General features: G+C 45.6%; 1 protein-coding gene, 2 long non-coding RNA genes, 3 other non-coding genes and 1 pseudogene across 6 annotated transcripts; 5 read left to right on the plus strand and 2 right to left on the minus strand.

Annotated features, from left to right (window-relative positions):
* Window positions 1-263: 263 nt before the first annotated feature.
* TRNAL-UAG (transfer RNA leucine (anticodon UAG)) lies at window positions 264-343 on the plus strand. The gene has a single exon. It is a non-coding gene; the product is annotated as a tRNA-Leu (tRNA).
* Window positions 344-3,396: 3,053 nt separating this feature from the next.
* On the minus strand, window positions 3,397-6,921 carry LOC123075877 (uncharacterized). The gene is made up of 3 exons (XR_006436229.1): window positions 6,625-6,921; window positions 5,061-5,118; window positions 3,397-4,678 (listed from the first exon to the last, which is right to left on the minus strand). It is a non-coding gene; the product is annotated as an uncharacterized lncRNA (long non-coding RNA).
* Window positions 6,922-8,030: 1,109 nt separating this feature from the next.
* On the plus strand, window positions 8,031-8,110 carry TRNAL-UAG (transfer RNA leucine (anticodon UAG)). The gene has a single exon. It is a non-coding gene; the product is annotated as a tRNA-Leu (tRNA).
* An 11,001-nt stretch (window positions 8,111-19,111) lies between these two features.
* LOC123080930 (beta-fructofuranosidase, insoluble isoenzyme 4) lies at window positions 19,112-23,327 on the plus strand. Its single transcript, XM_044503878.1, has 7 exons — window positions 19,112-19,981; window positions 20,823-20,831; window positions 20,924-21,780; window positions 21,881-22,039; window positions 22,232-22,473; window positions 22,563-22,656; window positions 22,743-23,327. The coding sequence occupies exons 1-7, from the start codon at window positions 19,804-19,806 to the stop codon at window positions 22,935-22,937; spliced, it is 1,734 nt and encodes a 577-aa protein (XP_044359813.1). The 5' UTR covers window positions 19,112-19,803; the 3' UTR covers window positions 22,938-23,327.
* A 773-nt stretch (window positions 23,328-24,100) lies between these two features.
* On the plus strand, window positions 24,101-24,297 carry LOC123081255 (U2 spliceosomal RNA). The gene has a single exon (XR_006438723.1). It is a non-coding gene; the product is annotated as a U2 spliceosomal RNA (small nuclear RNA).
* Window positions 24,298-24,882: 585 nt separating this feature from the next.
* Window positions 24,883-25,950, minus strand: LOC123075879 (uncharacterized). The gene is made up of 3 exons (XR_006436230.1): window positions 25,880-25,950; window positions 25,425-25,515; window positions 24,883-25,338 (listed from the first exon to the last, which is right to left on the minus strand). It is a non-coding gene; the product is annotated as an uncharacterized lncRNA (long non-coding RNA).
* Window positions 25,951-26,996: 1,046 nt separating this feature from the next.
* On the plus strand, window positions 26,997-27,122 carry LOC123081114 (uncharacterized; annotated as a pseudogene).
* The last annotated feature ends 623 nt before the right edge of the window (window positions 27,123-27,745 follow it).

Genomic DNA, 27,745 nt, shown 5'->3' on the forward strand with positions numbered 1-27,745 from the left:
ACAAAGAAATTGTGATACTACAGACATGATCACTAGTTTGAGAAGTTGCCAGTTAAGCTTCTCAATTACTGTTTTTTTTTTGGCCGGATAGATGCAAATATCTAGATACTGGAAGCAAGCCACTTTTTTCGAGAGAAAAAAAGAAGATACAGTGGGATATTATTTCAGTTTCTTTAACGCTACAAGTTCCTCAGAAAAAATAACACGCTACAAGTTGTGATTAGAATACAATATTTAAATTAATACATGCAATTAGTTACAAAGACAGTTTGGCCGAGTGGTCTAAGGCGCCAGATTTAGGCTCTGGTCCGAAAGGGCGTGGGTTCAAATCCCACAGCTGTCATACTTTTTATTTGTTTGTTTAATTTTATTTCCATCGTTCATTTCCTTTTTATGTTTTTGCAAGTCACACAGATTTTGGAGCAGTCTCTCATAAAACTGCACTACTCACTTCTAAGAGTAGATTGGATCATGGAAATTCTTCATGCCACAACCTTCCTTTTCTGCCCACTTCTTTTACTTTCAATCATTTCATACGAATTACTTTTGAAAAGGAAGGAAATACATATTCCCTGATTTTTTATAGATCAAATGGATACCAAGCGGAAATTAAAATACACCACTCTGAAACTCATTTCTTCTAGCCCCCCCCCCCCCCCCCCCCAAAAAAACTCTGAAAGACACTTTTGAAACCATGTTTGGACCAGACTAAGAAAGTGTCATGACTTCCCTACCTCAACTCTTCTAAGGTCCGAATTCCTAAATAAGTTAACAAAACATTTTCATCTCGCGCCTATAAAGCTAGCTAATTGTCTACCTTCGTCCCGCCTTTTGTTCTATACACAGGGCCTTCGGTAGTCACTAAGAGGTGACGTCTTTGGTGAGTAACGGGTCTCTTCATTGTTTTGAGTCACTAAGATGGGAAAAATTTGCCGACTGTATGGTACTGTGAAGATCGCTAGTCTAGGAGTAAGCAAAGGATGTGTTGGGCAATAGTTGAGATTATCAGATATCATGAGCATAAGGCATTGCTTGAGGAGTCTCAGTGGCCACAACTATGGTTAGTGGCTAAGCTACATGAAATCCTTCCTACAAGGTTGGGATTCAAGGGAGGGCACTGCAAGCACTGATACAACTCTTCCAGTCTTCCAAAGAGTGCAGAGACATTGTGGAAGTGGCACATCAACGTGGGCAAGACTATGTGTTGCTTTGAAAAACACGAAGGAGGACGACCTACATTCGAGATGTGGCGACGGCTGGGTGGCTAAGGAGAAATTGCAAAATTGTTCTCAAAGAAGAATGAGGCATGACTCAATGTACCAAAAAATGAGCTTGTTGGTATCAACGCGACACTTCCAGTACTAGTTAGTACTTTACATAAGTAAAGAGTATATGTTGTGTATCCCAACTTCATCCCGAAGAGAAGGTTAGTAGAGGATGAGAAGGATCATAACCTATGTCCTTAGACCAGAGTACATTGGGCTTATGGCCGTGGTGAGAGGATAGCCGTCACAACCATCCTTAGCTGGAGAATTTATTGGCTAATTAGAAGGCGTTAGCCAAGGAGATGAATATAATCACCTTTATAGAGTGATATGAAGATGAGGTGTTCTATATCAATAGGAAGAAGGGTCCATTAAGAGGTCGAGAAGCAGTGAAGGAGAAGTGGACAAGAGGTGAAATATGGTGCCCAAAGGAAAACAACTACCCAGAGGGGCTCAAAGAAAAAAAAGGAAGAATATCATTAGTAGCTGACAGATGAGAGAAAGAAGAGATGTGAGTTCTTCAACTGTGCCAAGAAGGGTCACCTTGCTAGACACTATTGGAGTCCAAGAAGTGATCAAAAGGAAACATGGCTACTACATCAGATGCCACAATAGAGAAATGCCCAATTGTTGAAGAGTGGGATGCCAAGGTGACAATATGCATGGAAGGTGGTGAAGTTTACTTTGTCAAATACCCGAGGGAGAGTGGGCATCAACCAACATGTGGCATTAGTCCAAAAGATACCAAATAAGAAGAAGAATGGGACACAAAACATGGCTTTCTTCATGGAGGTAAGCAACCAAGACCAACTCTTCTGTACCTAGATAAGATAGAGATGCTTGATAGCCACCATCTTCTTTTCGTTGCACTTGTGGGTTCAAAATTTGCACTTGAATCATGGTGCTAACAAGTGAATGGGAATGAGAAGGTTTTGTTTAGAGCATGCACCTGAAGCCGAACTTGCTCATGTATGCATGCGCCCATTTTTCTCGTTGTTTGTGTGAGATCTCCTAGAGAATTTGGTGGAATGAAGAGTCCCTTGTATTCGTTGCTAACGCCTCAAAGCCTAGAATATACTTGTCACATCTACTTCTACTACCAATATAAAAGACACAACTTGCAATGGATCTAGGGAGTCTTAACATCATGCTTTGATCGGTTCTGGGAAATTATTCAAGCCATAACCTTTTTATGCCCACTTTATTATTTCATTTCAACCATTTCATATTAGTTACTTTTATTTTTGAAGGAAAATCGCATTTCCAGTAATATTTTAGGACCACAAAATTACTCAAGAAAGGAGCGATGTTTAAGCGCCGCCATCACCGTATCTAACCACCCAAGGCCAGAATCTAGATTTTCACCCTAAAGAATCAGTCTAAGCATATCCAAGAAATGCCATCAACAAGGTAATGACGTAGAAACATCGCCATTGCCAGGTATAACAAACTCGGGTAAGACCTAGGCTTTCATCCCGGAGCTCTAAGACCTGATGCTCGAGTAGCACCACCAACAAAGTCAGTCATGTGTTGTCGCCACTACTTTTCCACAATCCTAGCAACTACATGTGATGCGACCGCCGCCGCTGCACAACCATAACACTAGCTACATCAGCCGTCATCCATAGTTTGCATAACACCGCCGAAGTCAACCGCTGAATCTGGAGAGAGGAACCCTCACGAAGACCTTTGAGAGGCCACCGCAATCTGTGGCGGGGCCATCGCCTCGGGTCGAAGTGGTGACCACAATGACCAATACCGATGGCGAAGCCACTACAACAAGAACCCCCCTTCAGCAACGCATCGATGCGTTGTCGTATGTACATATATGTGTTGCTATGGTCTACACCAACGGATTACTATGCGTTGTCATTGGTGGCGTTGCTAAGGTCTACAACAACATATACACATGCGTTGGTAAACGGCATGTAGATCGTTGTAAGGTAGCAACATATAGAGTTGAAGCCCAACAACACTTCAGATGCGTTGGTGACGACCCTGCACAATCATATGTTATATCGTTGCAACTACTATAGAGGCTTTGCTAAATATCATGATTGATTGATGATATTTTATATATTGCCATCCAGAATTTTTTGGTCAACATCAATACTGTATAGGAGCCACAATATAATAAACCTTCCTCATATATTAATTCGATTGTGTAGCGTTGCATAGAACATGATCCAAAGATTACAAGATGCGAAACTATCTAGTTTTATCATAATTCTCGACCTTGCAATCTACTACAATGTTTGAAACATTGATCGTGAAAATGACATTCTAATTATCTAATAGTCCTTGCAATCAACATCTGAGCCATGCATCATCCATTTATCTTGGCAATCTACAGAAACGAAAAATGACATGAGTAACTTACGGTAGAGAAAATCAGGTTAATAGAGCAACAAAATGTAGAGGGGCACCATACAGAAGTTGAATGCCATGACATTAGCAGCTTTGTACGCAGAAAAGGAGAGTAACAGCCAACATCGGACAAATACTTTTGATCATTGCTTTCTTATGAACAAATCTGTTGTGTGTTAATTGAGTTAAACCTTGAAATGAACATACTATGTAAGAAATGAGGTACCTCCTTTGAAGAAAAACATGTGCTGACATATCACAGATCCTTCGTTTTCAAAGAAAGATCTGCAGCTTTCCAGAAAATACAAATAGATGCAAGGTTTCCACAATTCAAAAATACTTTATGTTCAAAGAAAATAATTCACACCAGGCTAGATTTGGATGTACCTAAATTAGGTAGTGTGATAAATGCTCGCAAATGTGATTTAAGAAGACTCTGATATAGATATAGATGTGGGGCTAATTATAATAATCTAAAGGCAAGAACGTTTTCAACATGAGTTTATTAAACAACATTGCAGATTATGCAACTTATAACCATGTACTAAATAAATTTGGCATCTTGCGTCAGCTCCAAATTAAATGATAAGTATTTTCAAATTATGGAAAATATAATGTAGAGACCTCTGGAAAATACAAAATTATGTATAGTCACGCGTTAGAATTTCCTATGAATGAATTTTCAGAACCTGCAGAAGCAACAACACGAAAAACAATGAACTATAAGGAACATAAGGGGAGAGGGGGGGGGGGGGGTGGAAGGACAACTATCCAATCCACTTGTGCTCGTCATCACACCTACCTAGGCCCTTGAAGGAATGCATGATCTAATTAGTACAGACAAGAGCATGCTCTGATTAGTAAACGAGAAGACATCACAGAATAATTAATTGGCAGTTGGGAATGATATACATACCAGACTGAGCTGCCATGTGATCTGGTTTCGATTTGATCTTGTAGCGCCACCCTGAACAGATATGGGGACATGTACCACAAGCGGAGATTCAGATGTGCTGAGCCCCAGCCGTGAGCCATGGCCTCGACCCCTGAAAGGGCACAGGTTTGTTTGGGCTTCTCTAGGAAAAAAATAGGGAGTTCTGTTTCTAGAAACGGTGGAATTCAGGATGTTTACAGAAAAATAAAAAGAAATTGATTCGCTACTTACAATAACAAGACGTGGGGGTGAGTTAAGAAAAAAAAAGACGTGGGAAGAGAGGTTCAGCAATGCATCTTATTTAGGTGCGATTCATGCAAACACATGTTAGAATATTCGTGCGAGTGTCATCTTAATATTCTACTGATTCTGCAATGATTTATCTTGGATAATGCAAGAACTGCTCCCAAACTAAGATTATAGTGTATATAATTGTACATACTATGGAGCCAAATGAAATATATTAAATTCAGGATTATGGTGTATCAGTTTACCTGCTAAGAGACAGAACGACCACACGCATGTTGGCTGAAGCAAGGTCAATTTCAGAACCTGTAAGGGAAGCTGAGATTAGGGATGGATGCATGTGATACTTATTCCTATAGTATTACAGAACTGTGACAAAGAAATAGGTAAGGACTCATCTGTGCACATAGCAGCAAGAAAATTTAAACATATATAATGCACCACAACTGGATATACTAAGTAATAGATATGCTAAGTTTGGCATGAGATCCTCGGTTGGGCTCGCGCGGCGGTCAACCACCCCGACCCCAACACGCCCTTCCAGACTTGGTAAAGCTCTTCCCACGACCATGCGCCGGCCTCCATGTGCACGGTGGCTCTGGAAGCACCGCAACGCATGCATCTTCGACGGAGCCAGACCATCGCTCACCCTCATCTCCGATACCATCAAGGAAGAGGCGCGCCTATGGGCCAAGGCTGGCGCCAACGGGATACAAAACATCATCCCCGGCGCGTAGTTCCCAGTTTTTTGTTTTGGGGCTGAGCAAATTAACCCCCTTGTTCTAGTCTGCTCCTACGTTTGTACACCATGCCTAGCGTGTATATGGCCTTGTAAGCGTTGCAACCTCATGCTTGTACTCTCCTTCTATCAATGAAAAGATACGCAACTTGCGTATTCATGAAAGAAAAAAGATATGCTAAGTGCGTTTCGAAAAGGAAAATGATTTTCAGCAAAGTTTACATAGTTAACATAATCTGATTTTTGCATTTTGAACAAGTTACATAGTTTTCATTAGAATTTGTACACAGTGGTATAACTTGTCAGAATGCTCCTGGGACAGGTTGCAGTCCAAATTTATGACTCAGTCTTTTTATACTCAAGTAGCCTCAATATTTGCTAGGTCCTGTTACATTTCTGCCCATTCTTTTCTAGAAAATATTGTTCGCTGGCTGACTTATCCGAACTGCATTGACAATCCTTTCTTCCTAATTGCTTTTGCCAGTTGACATCGAATCTATAGTTGATTCAGTTGTAATTAGTTCTCTAAAAAACACACATAAAAAGGTTTCAGTAATCCACGTTAAACTGTTTAGTCTTTATCAATTTTATTTATCACTAATCAGGGTAGGAATATGTGACAACTATGGCATGGTGTACACACTTTTAAAAGAAATCCTCGGTTGTTAATGTACCATATTGTTCTCTTGTAATACTGAACTGATATACAGTGTTGTTGTTTTTTGCTCTAAACTTCTTTCTCTATGTATAATGCAAGCCCGAAACTTAAATGAACTGAATATTTGGACCTCCAGCAAGATCACTGACCGTGATGGGTTCTTATCCAGCTGTGATGTACAATACGACGATGGCTAACACTAGGCAGTTGTATTTGAGTGTGCAATAGAGAACTCAAGACTGTGGGGCGGCGTGGATGCAGGTACAAGCGAGCGCAGGTAGTAGTGCATCAGGCAAATGATAAGATAGTTTAGATCACAGTCGTGATTGCCAATAAAGAATCGACCATGGCACGATGGCCATGTCCTCACAAAGCACCAGAGAGAGTACGGGTAGAGGAGAGTGCCTTACTAAACCTTCAATGTCGGAGGTGAGGTAGCCGAGGCAGAGCAACACCGCCGAGACCAAGCCAGAAACCAGAGGAGGCGCGGCAGCCGCGCCGGCGACCCGCGGCGAACAGTAGGGTTGCGGAGGACGTCGCGGCGGTGCGGGCGCGGTGGAGAGCGCCGAGGGACAGACGGGCTGGTGAGAAACTTCGCGGGAGAGCACCGGAGCTTACCGGAATCGGTGGTGCCGAGGCAGCGGCGTGGTCATGGAGCCCGGCTGAGAGGTGAATTGGGGATGAGAGAGAGAGAGAGAAAGAGAGAGAGAGATTGGGGATAGAAAAATCTGGGAGGAGGTGGGTACGCGGGGAGGTTAGCTGCTTTCTAGGGAACGAGGAGGAGGTTAGCGCTAAGCTGGCGAGGTGGGCGTGGGAGGTGAAAACAAACAACACATCTTATCATATCGTTGGTAGATATGCGTTTGTATAGGGTGGTTTTTGTTGTAGTGCGCCGACCACCACCTCATGGGCGTGAGCCCTTCCTTGGCTGGTTGACCCAGGGGCCGACATTGCTGAAACTGGAGCACGAAAGGTAGATCGCCACCGCCTCCGCGCAGCCACCGCTAAATCAGGAGCACTTAGCCGCCTGTTCGGCTCCATGCCTCCCGACCGGAGCACTGTGCCCGCCTCGAGTACGCCCACCGTCGCGCCTCAACCACACACCGCCATGGCCCGGCTGCCTCACATCCGCTCCACCATCGGAAGCCCGCGGTTGCGCTGCCGCGCGCCATAACGGGGCCCACGTCCACGTGAAGCCAAGACGTTCCGCGCCGCCAACCCACCCCGTGAGAGGACGAGCAGCCTCGGCGGCACCGTCCAGCGATGGCAAGGGAGAAGAGGGAATGTGATGCGGCCGGGCTTTGTGGCGCTAGGAGTCGCCCTTGTCACTCGCAGTAGCGGCAAAGGGCGATTTGTTCTTCCTCTTACGTGACATGCCTCACGTAGGGCTTACTCCATTCCGACCCCAAATTTGGGCCCAAGCACTAGGCACAAGTGACGGAGCGGAGGGGTAGGTGCAGGGGGAGCCATGGCACCCCAAGTTTGAAATCGACAGCAGGACACATCAGGCAGCTAGCATCTAGGAGAATGCACCAGGCCCATCTTCAGGTGTTAACCGCAGAGAGGCCCATCAGTGTACTACAGTAGATTATACTTCAAATCGTAACTACGTATCAAAACAGCCCAAGTCAAATGACTCACGTTTCTCTGATGACTCAGTTATCAATTTACTTGGAGACCGATCGTTATCCATCAGTCGCATTACCCTCTAGTACTAGCTCTCATCGTTTAATTTGGAAAGCTGTGTGGTGCACTAAAATGATAAACAGAGTACTAATCGTGCTCAGGATATAAACGGGAACGTGTAAATTTAGGCACAAAGACAGTTTGGCCGAGTGGTCTAAGGCGCCAGATTTAGGCTCTGGTCCGAAAGGGCGTGGGTTCAAACCCCACAGCTGTCACATATTTTTTTCCCGCTTTTCTCTTTTGATTTTAGGTATTTTTAATTTTTTTCGTCATTTTTCAAGTCCATGGATGGAGGAGGCATGGAGCAGTATTTTGTAAAACTGCACTGAATCATGGGCCCGATCGATTGGTCTTCGCTCTGATTGTTGTCGTCCTTCATCCCAGTTCTCGCCTCTGTTCGCCGTATGCTGCCACATGGGCCCGATCGAGATGCTCGAAGTTCTGCCGGAGGCGAAGGCTGAGGATCTAGAGATGGGGGCCACCCGCAAGATCAACTCAGCGACACACAGCGCGCGCCGCCGCAAACAGAGGAGCAGAGAGCTAGCACACGCGGCGACCCATCGGGTGCCACTGCCGATGCACTCTCCGACCTGGCACGAGTAGCTGCAGATGTCCTACTACCATGCCATCAGTCAAGCAGCTCGGTCAGCAGTAGTCCCCGACCACCTCCGCCCCGCTCGTGCCATGGAGCGTAGACCTCAACACGCCCATCCAGAGTTAGGGAGCCGTCGTTACTATGGCCGGGAAGTCGACAGATGTTGCTTGCCAGGAGAGACCGAAATGATTATTTCAAGACTCCATTTTGGGACTCCGCTTGGCTCCTTGGACGCGAGCCCAAAGACATTGCTCCGTTCATTTACGAGGCTTCCTCCCGGAAGCATTGGAAGGTACGGGAGGCCCTCAAGGACAACGCGTGGATCCTCAAAATCAGACCGCCTGCATCGGTTTCTATCGAGCATGTTGCACAATTCTTCACCCTTTGGATGCTACTGCATGAGGTACAACTGTATGAGCTAGCTGAGGATGACATCCTATGAAAGCACATGGAATCTGGGCACTACTCCGCGGCCTCCGCTTACAGGGCACAGTTTTTGGGCTTGGTCCTCTCCCCCATGGACCAAATGGTTTGGAAGGCTTGGGCCCCGCCGAAAGTCAAGTTTTTTGCTTGGCTCGCGCTTCAGGATAGGCTCTGGCCTGCGGACAGATTGGAGAAGCGAGGATGGCCTAACTGTGGCCCTTGCCCCTTGTGCCGACGGGTGCAGGAATGTGGCCCTCATCTTTTCTTCAGATGCCGCTTCACTCTCAGGCTTTGGAATCTGGTTATTCAGAAATTTCGCATCCACGACATGGACACGTCTGCATGGCACATGTTTGATTCCGTTCAGGCCTGGTGGGCGAGCACGTGCACCGCCGCCACCACCGACAGAAAAGCAAAAGCATCGATTACCATGCTAGTGTCATGGGCCATCTGGAACGAGCGCAACGCAAGAGTGTTCAGGCAAAAGAGCGCGCCTCCGCAAAATCTTGCTCAACATCATTGTCGATGAGGCGAACCTTTGGATCAAAGCCGGGGCAAAGACTGTCGTTATGTGACATGCCACAATTCGATCTTTTGTGCTTGTTATCAGTTTGACTAGGTTTGTATTAGTTCACATGCCATAATTTGATCTTGTGCTTGTTATCGGTTTGACTAAGTTTGTATTAGTTCATATGTACATGTTGTGTGCACAACTTGCAATTTGAATGAAACAATGAATTATGTATTTCACGACAAGCAACAATTTGAATGAACAATCAATTATGTAGTTCGTATGTACATGTTTGTCTAATTTTATGTTAATTCAGACTTGCTTTGCACGTGCTACCATGATTGAAGATGAATAGATTGAAAGCTTTTTCTGAAAAAAAAAGAGGGCAGAAGATAGAGGGGCTTTGCTGTGACGGAGGTACGGCAGCCGAGGAGCGGGCGAGGAAGACGCAGTGTGGATAAGGATGCGGAGGCGGTTGCATGCAGGGCCCACATGTCGACGCGTGGGAGCGACCGATCGCGCGCGCCATCGGCCGCCCGTTCCGAGTCGTTTTCCAGTAGATGAGATTGACGCGTCATCGCGTCCGGATCGTATCTCGCAGCAGCTGCATCATATATACCTGAGGGAGCACGTCCCATGGGCACAGAAAAAAGGCGCTTCCCGACCTCTCGCGTGAGAAACGAACGTGCGCAGCGGTGCTGCTGCAAGGGTCGCCGGCGGTGCGGCGAGGGCTTGCTGCGAGCGGGAGAACAGGAGGCTGCTGCGACCTTTGTTCAACGAGCGGACTTGCGATGCGGCTCGCCGGCGGCGGATGCTGGCTGCTGCAAGCCGGACGGCAAGTGCGGCGAGAGGGAATCCGCGTCGCGCGAGCGGCTGTTGGTGCGTGCCAACGGCGAGGATGCTGCGTTCGCGCCGCGGCCGGTGCTTCCACGGAGAGGGGAGACAAACATGATCCGTCAGACGACGGTGTACGGGCGTCGCATCCGACGGCTGGGGAGCTGGCAGCCCTTCGGCGCCTCCCGCCAGGACAGGCTTCCGTCCCAAGTCCGAGCACACCGACGGCCACCTCCGTTATCGACGGCCAGCCGCCGCGTGCTCCCGTTGGGTCCAAGCCCAACCGCCTCGGCCTTTACACGCCCAGGACCAGGTGCGGCGAGGACTGTTGTTCCCGAGCCGTTGCACGCGACGGCCGATACGACCGCCTCAACTACGATCAAAACGTGTCCTGGACGAGCATCGAAGAAGGCTACATCCCCCTAGCCAACCGCCGATACTACAACCAAAACGTGGCCGCGAGAGATGGCCATGGAGCCTACGTCCGCCGCCGCCAAAACCACGACATATATGCTGCTGCTGGGTCGGATAGCGATTGCAGCCGCGTCCAAGCACTGAGTCGCCAATACCACCACATATGTCCGACTGGGTGGGATGATGACCATGGTTATCGCGGCGTCCGCATATCCGATCGGTCGACAATACTACAACAAAATTCTGGCCGAGTGGGATGGCAACGGCCGGCGCGCCCGCATGTCCGAGAACCAATACCATGACAAATATGCGACCACATAGGATGATGATGGCACTCGTATCCGTGTATCCAAAACCGCTATTTTCAAAAGCATTTTCGAGTGCTGATTTTGTTGTTTTCGCCATCACCTCCACGGATGTTCTTTCTTGATGAAATTTTGCAAGCATCCACAAAATTTGTCAATGTTTGCTACAATTTTAAATTTTTTTTACAATTTTTTTGAGCTCGGGCCGAGAAACATCACGTTCCGTGGGTTGTCTTCTACTTACCAAACAAGATCAATAACATTTTTATTTAATTATTACTTATATGTTGTGGGAGTCTCTTTATTTAATTTGTTTGAACAAATAATGTTTTTGCTTGTTGGTAGGTTAGTCTATTGGATATTAGTCCAACGAGTTTGTAAATCATTTGTAGATATAATAAAACTATATTTATTTTATATATCAATCATGACGCAAGTATTTCATGAATGAAGAACTAGTACAACACTAGTGCCAAACATTGCAGAAATCACTTGGTCGTGTGACGAATCGTCGGGAAAAGAATGCACTTGACCTTGATCTTGCGTATAAGAAAATGTCAATCCTCAGTAGAAACTATGACCGAAAAAGCATATAAAACAAAATTAGTCAAAGCTTGGATTAAGTAGAAACATATATAATTCAGTCAAAGGTGGTTTCGCATTAAACGTTATGTAATCACATAAACTTCATGAAGAAAATTACACACATACTAGGGAGTCTCTTTATTTAATTCATTTGAACAAATAATGTTTTTGTTTGTTGGTAGGTTTAGTATATTAGTCCAACGAGTTTGTAAATCATTTGTAGATATAGTAAAAACTATATTTATTTTATATATCATGACGCAAGTATTTCATGAATGAAGAGCTAGTACGACACTAGTGCCAAACATTGCAGAAATCACTTGGTTGTGTGACGAATCGGGAAAAGAATGCACTTGACCTTGATCTTGCGTACAAGAAAATGTCAACTATTAGTAGGAACTATGACCAAAAAAGCATATAAAAACAAAATTAGCCAAAGGTGGTTTCACATTAAACGTTATGTAATCACATAAACTTCATGGAAGGAAATTACAGACATACGTACTGGGGGTTTTGCCGACGTTAATAAAGCGGTTTCGTGTAGCTGACTCTATTTTTGTTATTTTCCGTAGGATGGCAACGGAATTACAGACATACGTACTGGGGGTTTTGCCGACGGTCGACAATACTACAACAAAATTCTGGCCGAGTGGGATGGCAACGGCAGGCGCGCCCGCTTATGCGAGAACCAACACCATGACAAATATGCGACTACATAGGATGGCGATGGCTGTTGTATCCGTGTATTCAAAAGTGCTATTGTCAAAGTATTGAATTTGAGAGCATGATGTTTGTACAACACTCGTATTGAATTGATCCAAGTTGTTTGTTATACTTAGATATTATATCATCCAAAGTCTATAGTCCATAACACAGGATCAGAGTTTAAAGTATGTATGATTCCTTAGACCATGAACGTATCAAGTCACTTCCTTAGACCATGAACGTATCAAGTCACTCCATACGATGGGCCAAACAAGTACCAGAGGGGGGCTCCAAGGGAAGCACAACCCACCTGGGCGCGCCCAGGTGGATTGTCCCACCTCGTTGGCCTCCCGCACCGCGTCTTCGCTCTAGATATTAAGGGAGCCGACGAAAAATTGTTCCAGCCGCCGCAAGTTCCAGAACCACGAGACCCAATCTAGAGCCCTTTTCCGGCACTCCGCCGGAAGGGAACACAATCACGGAGGGGTTCATCATCCTCACTGATGCCTCTCCGATGATGCGTGAGTAGTTCACCTCAGACCTACGGGTCCGTAGGCAGTAGCTAGATGGTTTCTTCTCTCTTTTTGTATCGCAATACAATGGTCTCTTGGAGATCTATTTGATGTAATGGCTTTTTGCGGTGTGTTTGTTGGGATCCGATGAAGTGTGAGTTTATGATCAGATTTGCTTTTATTTAATATCCATTTATTATAACCTCGTATTTCTTCTCCGATATTTGGGTTTTGTTTGGCCAACTTGATCTATTTATCTTGCAATGGGAAGAGGTGCTTTGTAATGGGTTAGATCTTGCGGTATCCTTTCCCAGTGACAGAAGGGGTAGCAAGGCACGCATATATCATTGCTATCAAGGATAAAAATATGGGGTCTATTCCTATATGAATAGATCTTGTCTACATCATATCATTGTTCTTATTGCAGTACTACGTTTCCCGATGAACTTAATACACTATAGATGCATGCTGGATAGCGGTCGATGTGTGAAGTAATAGTAGTAGATGCAGGCAGGAGTCGGTCTACTAATATTGGATGGGATAGCCGCCACAGCAACACGCCCAGGACCAGGTGCGGCCAAGACTGCTGTTCCCGAGCAGTTGCACCCACCACCACCGACGGCCGATGCGGCCGCCTGAACTGCGATCAAAACGTGCAGTTGGATAGCGATTGCAGCCGCGTCCAAGTACTGAGTCGCCAATACCACCACATATGTCCGACTGGGTGGGATGATGACGATGGTTATCGCGTCCGCATATCCGATCGATCGACAATACTACAACAAAATGATGGCAACGGCAGTCGCATCCGCCTGCCCGAAAACCAATATCATGACAAATATGCGACTACATAGGATGATGATGGCAGTCGTATCCGTGTATCCAAAAGCGATATTTTCAAAAGCATTTTCGAGCGCTGATTTTGTTGTTTTTGCCACGACTTCCATGGATGTTCTTTCTTCATGAAATTTTGCAAGCATCCAGAAAATTTGTCAATGTTTGCTACAACTTTTTTTTTTACAATTTTTACAATCGTTCACCCAAAGCTCATTTGAGCTCGAGCTGAGAAACATCATGTTTCGTGGGTTGTCTTCTACTCCCTCCGTCCCATAATATAAGAACGTTTTTGATACTAGTGTAGTGTTAAAAACGTTCTTATATTTTGGGACAGAGGAGTACTTACCAAACAAGATCAATAACATTTTTTATCTAATTAGTTATATGTTGTGGGAGTCTCTTTATTTAACTAGATGATGCCCCGCGCATTGCTGCGGGACTTTGTTGCATATTTTCTGAGTAACAAACATGTCATAAAGATTATAAAAATTGCAAGAAATTATATGATGAACTTCATTTACATGCAATGAAATGGGTATTGTAAATTTCTGTAGAAATATATATTGCATTATAGAACTGTAGTAATTGGAGCGTAAACCATATTCTTGGCAATCCTGAACCGCAATGCAGTGCCTTATCTGTTGGACAACAGACAATCTTGGAGCATACCCGACGCCGTGACCTACATCACCATCAGCAGGTCATGAACACACCACATGATAATTTAGATAAGTTAATTAATTGCAGTTGCCTAAAAATATATAGTATGTTAGGAAGCACAACCAATGAGCTAAGATAGGAATATAGCTCAAGGACTGAAACCATATGCTCCTGAACATAGTCAAAAGGCTGTATAAGCGCGAAATGACGTCAGGACCTAAAATCACCCAATATAGTAGCCCCTGGTAAAAGGAAAAACTTGTAGTAATCCATTGCAAAATAAATGGTACTATTAGAGGGTAGAGCTGATGTAGTATATTGTCGTGCAGAAGACAAAATTAATATTAACCTAACACAACATTGCAGAAATTTTCGATGGAGTGGCGTGGTTCGTGTGGACATTCACAATCTCGACCATGTGAATAACTTTCTGGGACATCCAAAAAAACAAAAGGCTTCAATATTAAGAGAAAAACAGTAACATTGTGTGCCAATATCCTATTTGGTAATTAAGAAGCAATTGGCCTCAACTATCCGTTGTTAAAGGCATCTGATTGGTAAATTTCATGGCTTGTAAACTGATTCCATGAATGAGTATGGTGGGAAAGTCATGATTCATATGCTGGTTAACGAAATATAACAAATTTACTCACAAAAAGCTAGTACAGCGAAACTATAGAAAGGTTTTTCATCAAAGAAAATTGTGTAACGAACCAATGTTAATAATCAATATACCTGAGCTATCAACTTGGCGATGTGCTTACTTTGACTTGGATACTGGGAAGTCTACATAATTCAGTATACGTATCGTACAGAAAAAAGAAGAGGAATAAGACATATCCATCCATGATTGAATTAACGGCCTTCATAGTGCTTACCAAGGGCAAGGGCAAGGCCACCGTGAGGAGATGATCTGCAATTTTGCATCTGTACTACCATGAACAACAAAAGGCTTGATTAACTGAGACATGGGAGAGGGGATTGAAACCGGCAGGTGGCTGGCGATGGCGAGGACTACAGCTGCGTCCTGCTGGGTAGTATTCGCGGTAGCAGCACGCGATGGGGGAAGCTGTGGAGACGACGGAAATAGGCTGCTTTAAGGGAAAACCAACTGCATCCGTTACTCAAGCCGAAGATAATAAGGGCCGTAAATTGAGTGGTGCCAGGCCGTTTCATGTGGATTTATGGCACGGGGGTGGAAGAGATTGCGACATAAAAGCGAGGAATGCGAACGAATTTGCTGGAGTTAATGCTCATCTGTGGAGCGGCGGAAGGGCCAGTGGCGGTCACTGGCAGGGGGATCGTTGGGCGTGGCGGCGTAAGGTCACCTGCGGTGGCTGGCCGGGAGAAGCATGAGACCGAGCCGGAGGCTTAGGAGCGATCGAGCGGGCCGGAGGCTTAGAAGTTTGTAAATCATTTGTAGATATAATAAAACTAGATTTATTTTATATATCGTGACGCAAGTATTTCATGAATGAAGAGCTAGTACAACACTAGTGCCAAACATTGCAGAAATCACTTGGCCGCATGGCGAATCGGGAAAAGAATGCACTTGACCTTGATCTTGCGCCCAATAAAATGGCAATCATCAATAGAAACTATGACCAGAAAAGCATATAAACAAAATTATTCAAAGCTAGTATTAAGTAGAAACGGAATTCGGTCAAAGGTGGTTCCGCATTAGACGGTTTATAATCACATAAACTTTGTGGAAGGAAATTACAAACACTAGAAGAACGCCCGTGCGTTGCAACGGGGCCACATTAACTTTAAAAGTTCAATATCAATTATGTTAATATTGCATTTAATATTCTCACACATATTAAGTGACATTGACAACCTTTTTTACCATCAAATTCTCACACACACACCCTCTCCCTCCCTCTTCCTCACTCTCTCCCCCCCTCTCCCTCACTCGGGAGATGGGACGAAAATAAACCCGGAACGGAGACTACCAACTGAGACATTAGGAGTAGAGATCATTTAGTTGATAAGAATAAATAGAAAACGGTGTTAAAAAGGAGAAACAGATTAGAATACATTGAAAAATCAAAAGGACGATGTAAAAGGGGATTTGCCCTGCCCCCCGGGCCTTGCCACCGAACCGGCTCAGCGGTCCAGTCCCTGCGCGGTCGTCTTCTCCTGTTCCCCGAGCCGCGTCGCTACAGAGCCGGGCTCCCGCCCGACCACCTCGCTGGCATCGAAGGGGAATGGATAAGGATGACACCCTTCCTTCCCTGCCCCCATGGCCTCACTCCTCCTCGACGCCCCCTCCCAAATCCACTTCTCCTCCTCGCTCGCTCGATCCCGACGATCTGGACGAAGTCAGACGCCACGGCCACCATGACCGACCCCGTCCACATGGCCACTGCCCTCCCTGCGGGCTAGGAGCTTGTCGAGGAGCTCCGAACGCCTTCGCTACTTCGTCTGCGCCAACGAGATCAAGTCCAGCACCCCCGCATCGACGTCGCTGCCGTCTTCCTCAACCTTGGGCCACCGCGACATTGCCGTTCGATCCGCGCCGCCCCGAGCTCCCATGTCTTCCCCTAGGGCGCCATTGACACCGCCATGATCTCCTCTTGCCTTTCCCCTGTTTCCCCTTTCGTTTGCTCTCGTTAGGTATTTCGCCGTGACCGAGAAACGCCGTCCGCCATGGCCATTGCAAGGGTAGCCACCGAGCTCCTCGGATTGACCCCGTGGCACATGCCCGCTCCTATGCACGCCCATGCCCGAGCCTGCCGCTCTTCTTCCGCGCCCGCGGGGCCACTCCCTCTTCATGCCCACGCCCGTGCTACACCGCGTCGGTCGCGCCCGCCGCTGCCGTCGCGCTCGCCGCAGCCACCGCACCACTGTGCCCCGCGCGACACACACCCTGGTCGCGTGCCACACTCTCGCTGGCTTCGCTCGCCCCGCTGTCGCGCCCCTGCCTCGCGCCGCCTCCAGTCATGGACATCTTCTGCCCATTGCCCCCTCAGCCACGCCGGCCGCATCTCTGCCCTCCACCGTCGGCCGCTCGCCTCGCCTGCTGCGTGTTGCTTCCTGCTGCTATGCGCTGCTCTACCGCTGGTACGCTGTTGCGCCATGCCCTCGACACCGCCGTTGACAAATGTGGCGGAGGGATTGTTAATGGAGTACGAGAAGGAGGTGGCGGAGAAGGTGGAGAGGCAGGAGGTCTGGGGCGGTGTCACCTGGCTGTGGTGGAGGTGTTTATGCGAGAAGGAGCCGGAGTGGAAGGAGAGGTCACAATTGGAAAGAATCGCAAAAAAAAATCATAACCCGGAGATCTCAGTTCAAAAAAATGCTAATATCGACGGAGGGGTGATTTCCTTCAATAGGTGGAAAACATAGGTGTTATTAAGGAAAGGTAAAAATTTAGGAAAGTTAGGATTTTTGAACTGATTTCTATGCAAATGGGGTTTTATTGTTTGGTAACGTGATATCAGTACCTGCCCGTTTGTGACGTGTCTGATTAGAAAAGTTTGCAAATGTTAAGAAACTATTTATTGGGAGGAAAGTTGTGACGTGTCTGTTATTTTCTTTCCTAAAACAAATTTCACTAATAAGAGAAATCGGTTGATTTAGATAAGTTAGGAAAGTTAGATTAAAATGTATTATTTGTTTCCTGAAAATCTGTTATTTGTTTCCTAAGACAAATTGAACCAATAAAAGGGTCGATTGATTTGCATAATTTAAGAAAGTTAGATTAAAATGTATTATTTATTTCCTGAAAATCTGTTATTTGTTTCCTAAGACAAATTGAACCAATAAAAGGAATCGATTGATTTGCATAATTTAAGGAAGTTAGATCCGTGATTTGTTATACGTTAGGAAAGTTCTGGTTGTAATAAAGAGTGGAGAGAAAAATAAACCGATGGACCAAGGTGGGAGGAGAGACGAAAAAAACCAGCGAAAAAAAACCGCGGACCAGGGTCGGAGGGGGTAGTGGGAGGAGAGACGAAAAAAAAACCAGCGAAAATAAACCGCGGAGACGATTCACCAACTCGTCCATTAGGAGTAGAGATACTATGTGTGTGTGTGTGGGTGGGTGGGGGGGGGGGGGGGTGTGGGCGTTAAAAAGTGGGTTCGTGTAACTGACTCTATTTTTGTTATTTTCCGATCTTCATTTTTTGCTTTTTTTCACATTTCCTTCTTTTACCCTCAACCATTTCATGCGTCCCCTAAAAAAAACCATTTAACACCTCCCCTAAAAAAACCAGTTAACACCAATCTCATTTTTATTTAAGGGTACAAAAATGTTTCTCCAGCAAAATTTCAGGTGCACAAAAATTAACCTTTAATCCCATTCGGGGCCCGTAAAAAAAATTAATCACATCCGGGGCTAGCCACGTACCCGGCTCCTCAGCCCACTACCGAGGCGAGGACCCACGGCCGTCGGATCTCAGCCTATATCCATCTGTATCGTCTATCCGTGACGCGAATGGGCCCCACGTCGGACTCCGCGCCGCCGCTCGTCCTCTCCTTCGGACGGCGCGGGGAGGCCACGGCGTCGAGGTTCCCGGAGCGATGCGCATCGCCGCGCCGCTACATCACCAGCAAGGGCCGCCACCGAGGGTTCACTGCGTCGCTGCTGTATCCCCATCAGCAGCGCCGTGCAGTGCGGTACCCTGCTCTGCCTTGGCCGGTGGGTCGGCGTTCCCCCTTCGCCTTCCACCGACGAGAGGCTGCTACCGGAGGCGCCGCTGCGCAGTCGGCTGCCGTGATAAGTAAATTGTTGATTACGCATTCTGCAGCCCACTCTACTATTTAGAACCTACATTGACATATTGGAATCGTTACCTGTTCCCTTTATGACCTTGCGTCAAGAGTTTGCTACTGGTTCCTGAGGGTAAAATCGTGTGCGCTGTGAATCCGCAGAGGGCAGATCAAAATTCCCTGATAAGTTATGATCATTTTTCATTCCTCATACTGTTACTGTACTGTACTATTAATCGCCTATACCATGATATAATCATACAAGTGCCTGGGTCATGTAGAAGCAACCTACCCTACTCTCAGCGACAAGATAAAATTTAAGAAAGCCCAGTTAAACTGTATGCAAGCAGATAGAAAAAGCTGGTTCAAATTTTATTTTGCACCATCCATCCTCCTCTGTATGTAGTCCTACTCTCTGTGTAGCGTGTCTTCTAGCCTAGGAACACATCCTTATTTAAAAATAAGGATTTAGCCCCCATCACATGGAACTGACAGCGGCTGTGCTTCCCATGATACTGCCAAACATCAAGGTTCAGACTGAAAAACGAGCGCCAAGTGGCAGTAAAAAACGAGTACACATTTCCTCCAGCAGAAAAACCATCTCTGAAAGAAACCTTTGAAAGAAACCCATTTCTCCCAGCAGCAACACTGTTGGGATTTTAAAATCCTGCCTGGGCCAGTCATGACTTGCGTGCCTCTGCTCGCCCAGAGGTCGTAAACAACGGGTTAACAAAGTCTTCTCGCCTCATTTCACATCCCCATCTCAAGAACCACTAGTCCCCTTCCTCGGTTCCTCCTCCTGTCCCCCTCTCCCATGGCCCAATCCTGGGCCTCCTTCCTCCTCCTTGCTCTCTTCTCCTCCAGCCTCCTCGTCTGCGGCAGCAATGGGGAGCGAGTCTTCCTCTACCCGCAGTCCCAGAAGGTCTCATCCATCGTCAGCCAGAGGTACCGGACCGCCTACCACTTCCAGCCCCCCAAGAACTGGATCAACGGTATGTTCTTCATATGCCTCTCTGCCTCCTCCTCCTCCTCCTCTGCTTGCTTTCTTTCTGGGCCTTCTGTTGACTTTCTGGCTGTGGCCAATCACAGGGTGTGGTCTGTGATTTGGTTTGCTTTTCTTGTTCTTGGGTGTTACTGAAAAAGCAAGTGATCTGATTGGCTGGTGTGTTGTTCACTTGTAGAAGCTGAGTTAATTATGTTGGTACTAGTATTATTGAATAATTTACCTGCTAAATATAAATATACATGTTGTGGTAATTTTTTTGAGGTAGTGTTATTAATATCGCATACTGTTTTTGCTGTCAGAAAAGTAGTAGTTATTACAGGGTGAGGGGGACGGTAGGTGGCCAACTCATTACTTGTGCCACTCTGTTTCTGAATCTTGCACACATTAGGTGCTCCCTGTACGCCCTGCAGTTGGATTTTCAGTAACACCACTATTGTATGATGATTCCCATGTTTTCTACTGTAGATTATTGCCCAAAGAGGATGCATTCACTGTATAAATGCTGAATTGATTCCCAATGTGTATGTATGCCACATCCCTAGTATTCTCTGAAGATGTCCATATCTGCTCCACCGTTAGTGCTGCTTTTTGTCAGAAAGCATCCACTTAACATCATGTGTCTGGGAAATATTAGACAGATCTGTTGCTGCAAGTAATGAAGTACTGGCCTGTTTTGGGATCCAGAATATGTTTTCTCCTGTTACTGTTATCAATTATCAGATCCTGTTAACTGTGTACATATGTTACTGCAAATCATTGACATTCTATCACCCTTTTCATGTATCCGGTGGATTGGCGATCCTTGGAAATCTACGACGCTACAAAAGATCCAAATGGTATGAACATCTCAGGCACAAAACACTTAAAATGAGAAGGAGAAATTTTTTGCAGCATCCTGCATCTTATACTGCCTCCATAAACATTTCAGGGCCAATGTACTACAATGGCATTTACCATGAGTTCTACCAGTATAACCCCAATGGCTCTGTCTGGGGTAACATAGTTTGGGGCCACTCAGTTTCGACAGACCTCGTCAACTGGATCCCGCTTGAAACAGCAATAGAGCGGGACACCCCGAGCGACATAAACGGTTGCTGGACCGGCTCAGCCACAATTCTCCCTGGTAACCGATTGGTCATCATATACACCGGTGCCGACCCAGAGAAGCGTCAGGTCCAAAACATTGTGGTTCCGAAAAACCTGTCTGACCCATACCTGAGAGAATGGACCAAAGCCGGAAATAACCCGGTGATCCAACCGGTCGGACCGGGCTTGAACTCAGGCCAGTTCAGGGATCCGACAACTGGTTGGATCGGACCTGATGGACTGTGGAGGATAGCAGTTGGTGCTGAGCTCAACGGCGACAGTGCTGCACTTTTGTACAAGAGCAAAGACTTTCTGAACTGGACTAGAGTTGACCACCCACTGTATTCATCCAATTCCTCCTCTATGTGGGAGTGTCCGGATTTCTTTGCAGTATTGCCGGGCAATAGCGGTGGACTGGACCTGTCTGCAGCGATCCCGAATGGTGCCAAGCATGTCCTCAAGATGAGCCTGGATTCCTGTGACAAGTACATGATTGGGGTTTATGATCTGAAAAGTGACACCTTTATTCCAGATACTGTCCTAGATGACCGTCGGCTATGGTCGAGGATTGATTATGGTAATTTCTATGCCTCAAAGTCGTTTTTCGACTCGAAGAAGGGCAGGAGGATCATATGGGGTTGGACTAATGAGACAGATAGTTCTTCAGACGATGTTGCGAAAGGTTGGGCAGGAATCCATGTAAGAAAACCTGCCCCTCATTGGCTATAATTGTTTCATATTGAAATATTGATTTAGCAAATCAGTGTAGCACCTTTAACATTTTTGCTATTACTTTTAGGCAATTCCCAGGACAATTTGGTTAGACAGCCATGGCAAGCAGTTGCTGCAATGGCCAGTTGAAGAGGTCGAGTCCCTTCGAGGAAATGAAATCAACCATCAAGGACTAGAGCTGAAGAAGGGAGGTCTGTTTGAGATTAAGGGAGCTGACAGTTTCCAGGTAGTTTCCTTTACACAAACACGCTTGCCTTGGTCATCCAGAGAAAAATCCCTCATAAAGTCACATGCCAATAAACTGATAGTTACTACATATTTGGCAACAAAAAGACTAGCGCATATATTCTTCAGCTTAGGTGTTCTGTATTTTTCAGAGCAACTGTAGCTGATCCGGCACGTCATTCTCTTGAAACAGGCTGATGTGGAGATAGACTTTGAGCTGACGTCCATCGATAAAGCTGATCCTTTCGATCCCTCCTGGCTTTTGGACGTCGAGAAGCATTGCCGGGAAGCGGGTGCATCAGTCAATGGTGGCATAGGTCCGTTTGGACTTGTTGTCCTGGCCTCTGACAACATGGAGGAGCACACTGCTGTGCACTTCCGGGTGTACAAGTCAGAGCAGAAGTACATGATACTCATGTGCTCTGATCTAAGAAGGTCAGTGTGTATGGTTCTTGCCTTAATGTATTATTTCTCTCTAAAAATGTCTGAAAACTAAAAACAATTATTTTCTTTTCTTTGCACAGTTCTTCGTTGAGGCCAGGACTGTACACACCAGCCTATGGAGGCTTCTTTGAATACGACCTGGAAAAAGAAAAGAAGATATCTCTGAGAACTCTGGTGAGCTTGGAAGGCCTTTTCATTTCTCCTGTTGCTCACTTCACGCACTTCTTGTCAGAACTGAAAATGAATGATGTGCCGTGCAGATTGATCGGTCGGCGGTGGAGAGCTTCGGCGGTGGCGGCAGGGTCTGCATCATGGCCAGAGTGTACCCCGTGGCGGTTGTCGACGGCGTGGCCCACATGTATGCCTTCAACAACGGCAGTACCACGGTCAGGGTGCCACAGCTCAGGGCCTGGAGCATGAGGAGAGCACAAGTGAATGTGAAAGGGATGGAGTGATGGTTAACAAAGGAGAGCAATTCTAATTGACCTGTGATTGGAGGACCGGATCAATCAATCTGATCACTTGTTTAGCGCACTTCACTATTTTGAAAACACAAATTACTCCCATTCATGAGCACTTCTAGGTAGGAATAAAAGGAAATTCAACAGGGAAAAAGAATAGCTGCTCATTTCCTTGACCTCTAGGATTCATGTATTATAGTTTACCGGTACTTGGTCAGAAAGAAGGACAAATTATTACTGTTTGAAACTAGTAGTATAGTTGGCAATTGGTAAAGAAACATGATGCCTGTTGTCAGCATCGGCATTACTGCTGTGAAACGATTCAGAGTTACAAAAGGTAATAAATAGTACCACGAGCTTGTGCATGTCAGACAGCTCAAGAGAGAATCCCTGATAGGAAATGTCTTGTTGCTTGTGAGATTGTAAGATCTGCACTACTGCTCATTGTGGATCATGAACGATGTGGCTTCACGACAGCTCCTGCGTCAGTTTCGCACTTTTTTTTCGCGAATAAATGAGATTTTATTGCTTAACCTTGGGGATCACAATCATGACGGTGTAACAAACCAATCTCATTTGGTCCAGACCTAAGTCAGTTTCGCACATTGATCTGTTGCCCTTTTGAGTCTCTTATATGATTCTATCAATGGCATGTACTCCTACTTAGGATGAGATCAGCGGCTGGCTATCGCCTTGTACATGTCACAATTTAAGGGAGCAAATGGCAAACAATTTTTTTGCAGCAAACGAGATATACTTATAGCAATAGTTTGCGACAATATTTACTCAATTTTAAAAATATTGTCACATTTTATCCCTAATTTTTGTTTTTGATGGTATTCTGCTACATCCTACATGGGTGTATCTGGGAATCAACCAGCAACGTCTTTTTTTTTTTTTTGACAGGACGTCTTTGTTTTTACGGAAGTGGAATAACCAGCAAAATATAAATGGGCTGCTCGTGCGGAAGTGCCGTCACAGGATCGTGGGCTGCCATAGTCTCGTGTAGCTTTCCAGCCCAAAACGGTGGTAACCTCTGAGGGAGAGGTTTACCGAGCTAATCACAACAGGATTATTATTAGTACCACCTCGCCTAAGCACAACGTGACACCGGTGGAGAGACCTATAAAACAATGTTGTGAGTCTCGTTTCAAAGCATACCTTTCTTGGCCTTTTGGCTAAGATCAAGTGTAGTATCTGTTCTTATCAGTTTAATATCTGATATGTGGGCCATGTGCCCACAATGATATTAAATTTATTTTTAATGGGGGAGGGTCCAACATGATAGCTTGCTACCGGTCCCCTCATGTGTCGCCTAGGCGTTGCACTATTGCCTAGGCTCGGCGCACCCCAACCAAATCTTTTATAAGATAAACTTTTTTATTGAATAATAACTCTTTGCTATGGAGCATTAACATCCGCTTCCAGGCTCCAGCTGCTGGCCCATGGGATATCTTCCATATGCCCCGCCAGCTCATGCTTATTAAAGTAGAAGATTCTGTAAATTGCTCGAGCTAAGTAATCCAGATAGGTGAAGAGACAATCGATCAAAACATCAGTACATCACATTTATATAGGCAGTGCCTTCTGAACAAACCCTATCAGGAAACTCATGATTCCCAATAACAGACCACAATATTAATTTCTGCAGTAACGTAATACAGGATGTACCTTCAAATGTTGATTTTAGTCGCTTTCTTTTAGATTTTCCTGCATTGACCAGCTTATCCCTGAAAGTAAAGTTGAATATCAGATTAGCAAATTAAAGATTGGAGCATCAGATTAGCAGCTATATATTGCAACTTGCAAGCATGCATTTTTAACTGTAAAAGAGCTAATAAAGTGTTTACTTCAAGAAAATACAGCGGGCCAAGCAAAAAATGTATATCTAAACGGTGAACAAAAAAAGAAATATACTCTCCACAAATAAATGATCAAAGTTTACAAATGCTTGGCTTGTGAACTACTTAGTTACTCCCTGCTACTAAAAAAAGTCAACCATACAACTAATATGCCCAAGCTTGAGAGAGACACAATCCAAATGAATTGCCAAAGAGAAGAAAGAACTGCAGAAAAACATGAAAGATCCCCCTGTACAACAGATTGCAGAAAAGACCAATGCATTCTCAAATTATTTGCTCCTTCTGAGCTAAAAAGCTCCCTGCAGAGCAAATGGTCGAGCTGGCCGTAGGAAGGAACACACTAAAACATGCCAAGAAAAGTGCATTGGTAAAAACAAAACAAAAAGAAAATATAGGAACAACCAGGACGGGGTTAATGGTTTGGGAGTTGAGAGAGTTGATGGGAGGGACAACCGAAGCATACCTAGCAGAAATTCGCATCTGCTTTTCCAAGATGATGTGCTGCTCGATGGATGATCATCATCATGCATCAACTGTAAAGGTCCTCGATTCTTATATGCATTCTGTTTCTACAAGTTCAAAAGGTAGTTCTATATAATCACTAAACAGAGGCACTAACCTGATACTGAATTTATAGAATAAGTGCAGACCCTTTGTTGAGTCCTCTGCAATCTCAATACTTTGGATCCAACTAATGTTCTTGTCTTGCCCTGCAAATATATACATGATTCAGTCTATTTTCAGAAATTAGGATTTATATTTTCTATGCGATCCACATAGAACATGAGGAATCACCTAAGCTTAGCTGCTGTATCAGACCCAGAACATTCACTAATGCAGTTAAATATCTGTACAAATATAAAGAACATGAACTTACAACTTAATGGTTCAGTATATGGACAAAAAGACCCACATCTAGAGATCTAGAGAGAGAGGAACTAAAGGCAAACCATGAACCACGCGCAGCTCCTTGCTCTTGCTATGGTTCGTGTTCGACCCACTCCTTGCGTGCACCAACGACCTCATCCATGAGACAAGGGGGAAAAGAGAGGGGGGAGGAAGATAGAGACAAACCTGAACCGCCTCAATCTTCTTGCTCCTGCTGCTCCGACCAGCAAGTCTCCCTCCACGGCCGACCCGCCCACATTCGCCACTGCACCAACTCCGCTGCTTTCCCCATCAAGGCAGAGCTCCCGTGAGCGTCTTGTTCGGAGGGGCTCTCCGAGGCCTCGAGGTCCTCATCAAGATATCATCCTCCGAGTACTTCACCCCATACTTATCGCCTACTGTTCTGTACACCTGAATTAACATTCAGAACACAAGCCATATTAATCAAACCACCGTATGCATATCCAATTAATAGAGGAAAGGGAGATTTTTATCAGTAATTCGTTATGCATGGAGAAACTAATCCACACAACCCAGAAATGAACAGCAGAGTTATATCTGCCCAGGTTCTCACAACCCGAATCTACGAACATACACGAATGGAACGGGCTACGGGAGCACGGATCAGGTCGTTCCAAACGCCACGCATTGTCTCAGCGTGTGCACCGCATAGAAAACATGTCGTCCTCCGTCAACCATGGGAACGGCCAGCAGAATCGAGCGAAACAAACAGAGGAACATGAATTGGAGCTGCGGTATATGGGGGAAGGGCGTAGGCCGACCTGGGCCATGGGCTCGGTGGGGGCGAGGAGGGTGCCGGCGGCGTCGACGAGGATGGCCTTGTGCGTGATGTCGCCGTAGATGGCCCGCCGGTAGTCGTAGTACTCCCGCGTGCCCATCGGCTCCCACCTCGCGCCGCCCGCCCCGACGACCGCCTCCGGGGCCTCCGTCGCGGCCGCCGGCGCGCTGGAGCCGGACCGCGGCCGCCGGCGCCGCCGCTGTGGCCGAGCGCAGGGGTGGGTGTGCTGCGCAGGGGTCGGCAGGTGTGGCGGCGTGGGTGTGCTGCGCAGGGGCCGGCAGGTGTGGCGGCGGCTGCGACTGGAGACGGGAGACGAGGTAGGGCTAGCGAGGGATTGACAGGGGGAGTCCACGGGTTCTGTCGCGACGGTAAAACCAACGGAGGGGAGGTGGTGGACGGAACGTAAAAATAATAATTCGTGAGGTGTTTTTTTGGTTGCGTGGGGTGGGGTGGGGGGAGGGGACGAAAATAAACCGGTTGAAAGTTGTGGGACTATTCAACCTACTCGTTCATTAGGAGTAGAGATTAAATTTATTTTTAATGGGGGAGGGTCCAACATGATAGCTTGCTACCGGGCCCCTCATGTGTCGCCTAGGCGTTGCACTATTGCCTAGGCTCGGCGCACCCCAACCAAATCTTTTATAAGATAAACTTTTTTATTGAATAATAACTTGTGATTTTATCATTAACCACTCGTGGATGTGGTGTTGCCAACTTTGTAGTGCCACAACACTAGTGAATGTGAAGAGTTGAAGTGATGATTTACATAGATGAGCGGTTCTAAGTTGACTGGGTGCTTTTAATCTTTAGTACATTTCCATTTTCCTGATTTTTTTTCTCCCATTTATGAGCAATAAAAGGAAACTCAATGGGAAGCAAAATTAGCTGCTTGTTTCCTTGACTAGCGCTATCAATGCACTACAATTTACAGCTTTTATTTAATTTTGTGTTAGATTAGATATATTGTTTTGTGATTCTCATGTTGACGAATGAAAACTAAAAATTGTCTTTTATTTGCACAATTCTTCGCTCCGACGTGGCCGATTTGAAAAATCTTCAAGAGGTGATGACATGAGATCAAATTTTTCATCCCGCGACTACAAGAAAAGGACTTGCCACAAATGCAAGAAGCCTGGTCACTACATGGCTACATGTACATAAATTTTTTGTAATATTTACACGATGTAAAAAAAATGCTCATGTACTTAAAAAATTTTACGTTACAAGTTTCAAAGATATGTTCATGACATTTT

This window comes from Triticum aestivum, chromosome 3D (assembly GCF_018294505.1).
Source record: "Triticum aestivum cultivar Chinese Spring chromosome 3D, IWGSC CS RefSeq v2.1, whole genome shotgun sequence".
Lineage (NCBI taxonomy): Eukaryota > Viridiplantae > Streptophyta > Magnoliopsida > Poales > Poaceae > Triticum > Triticum aestivum.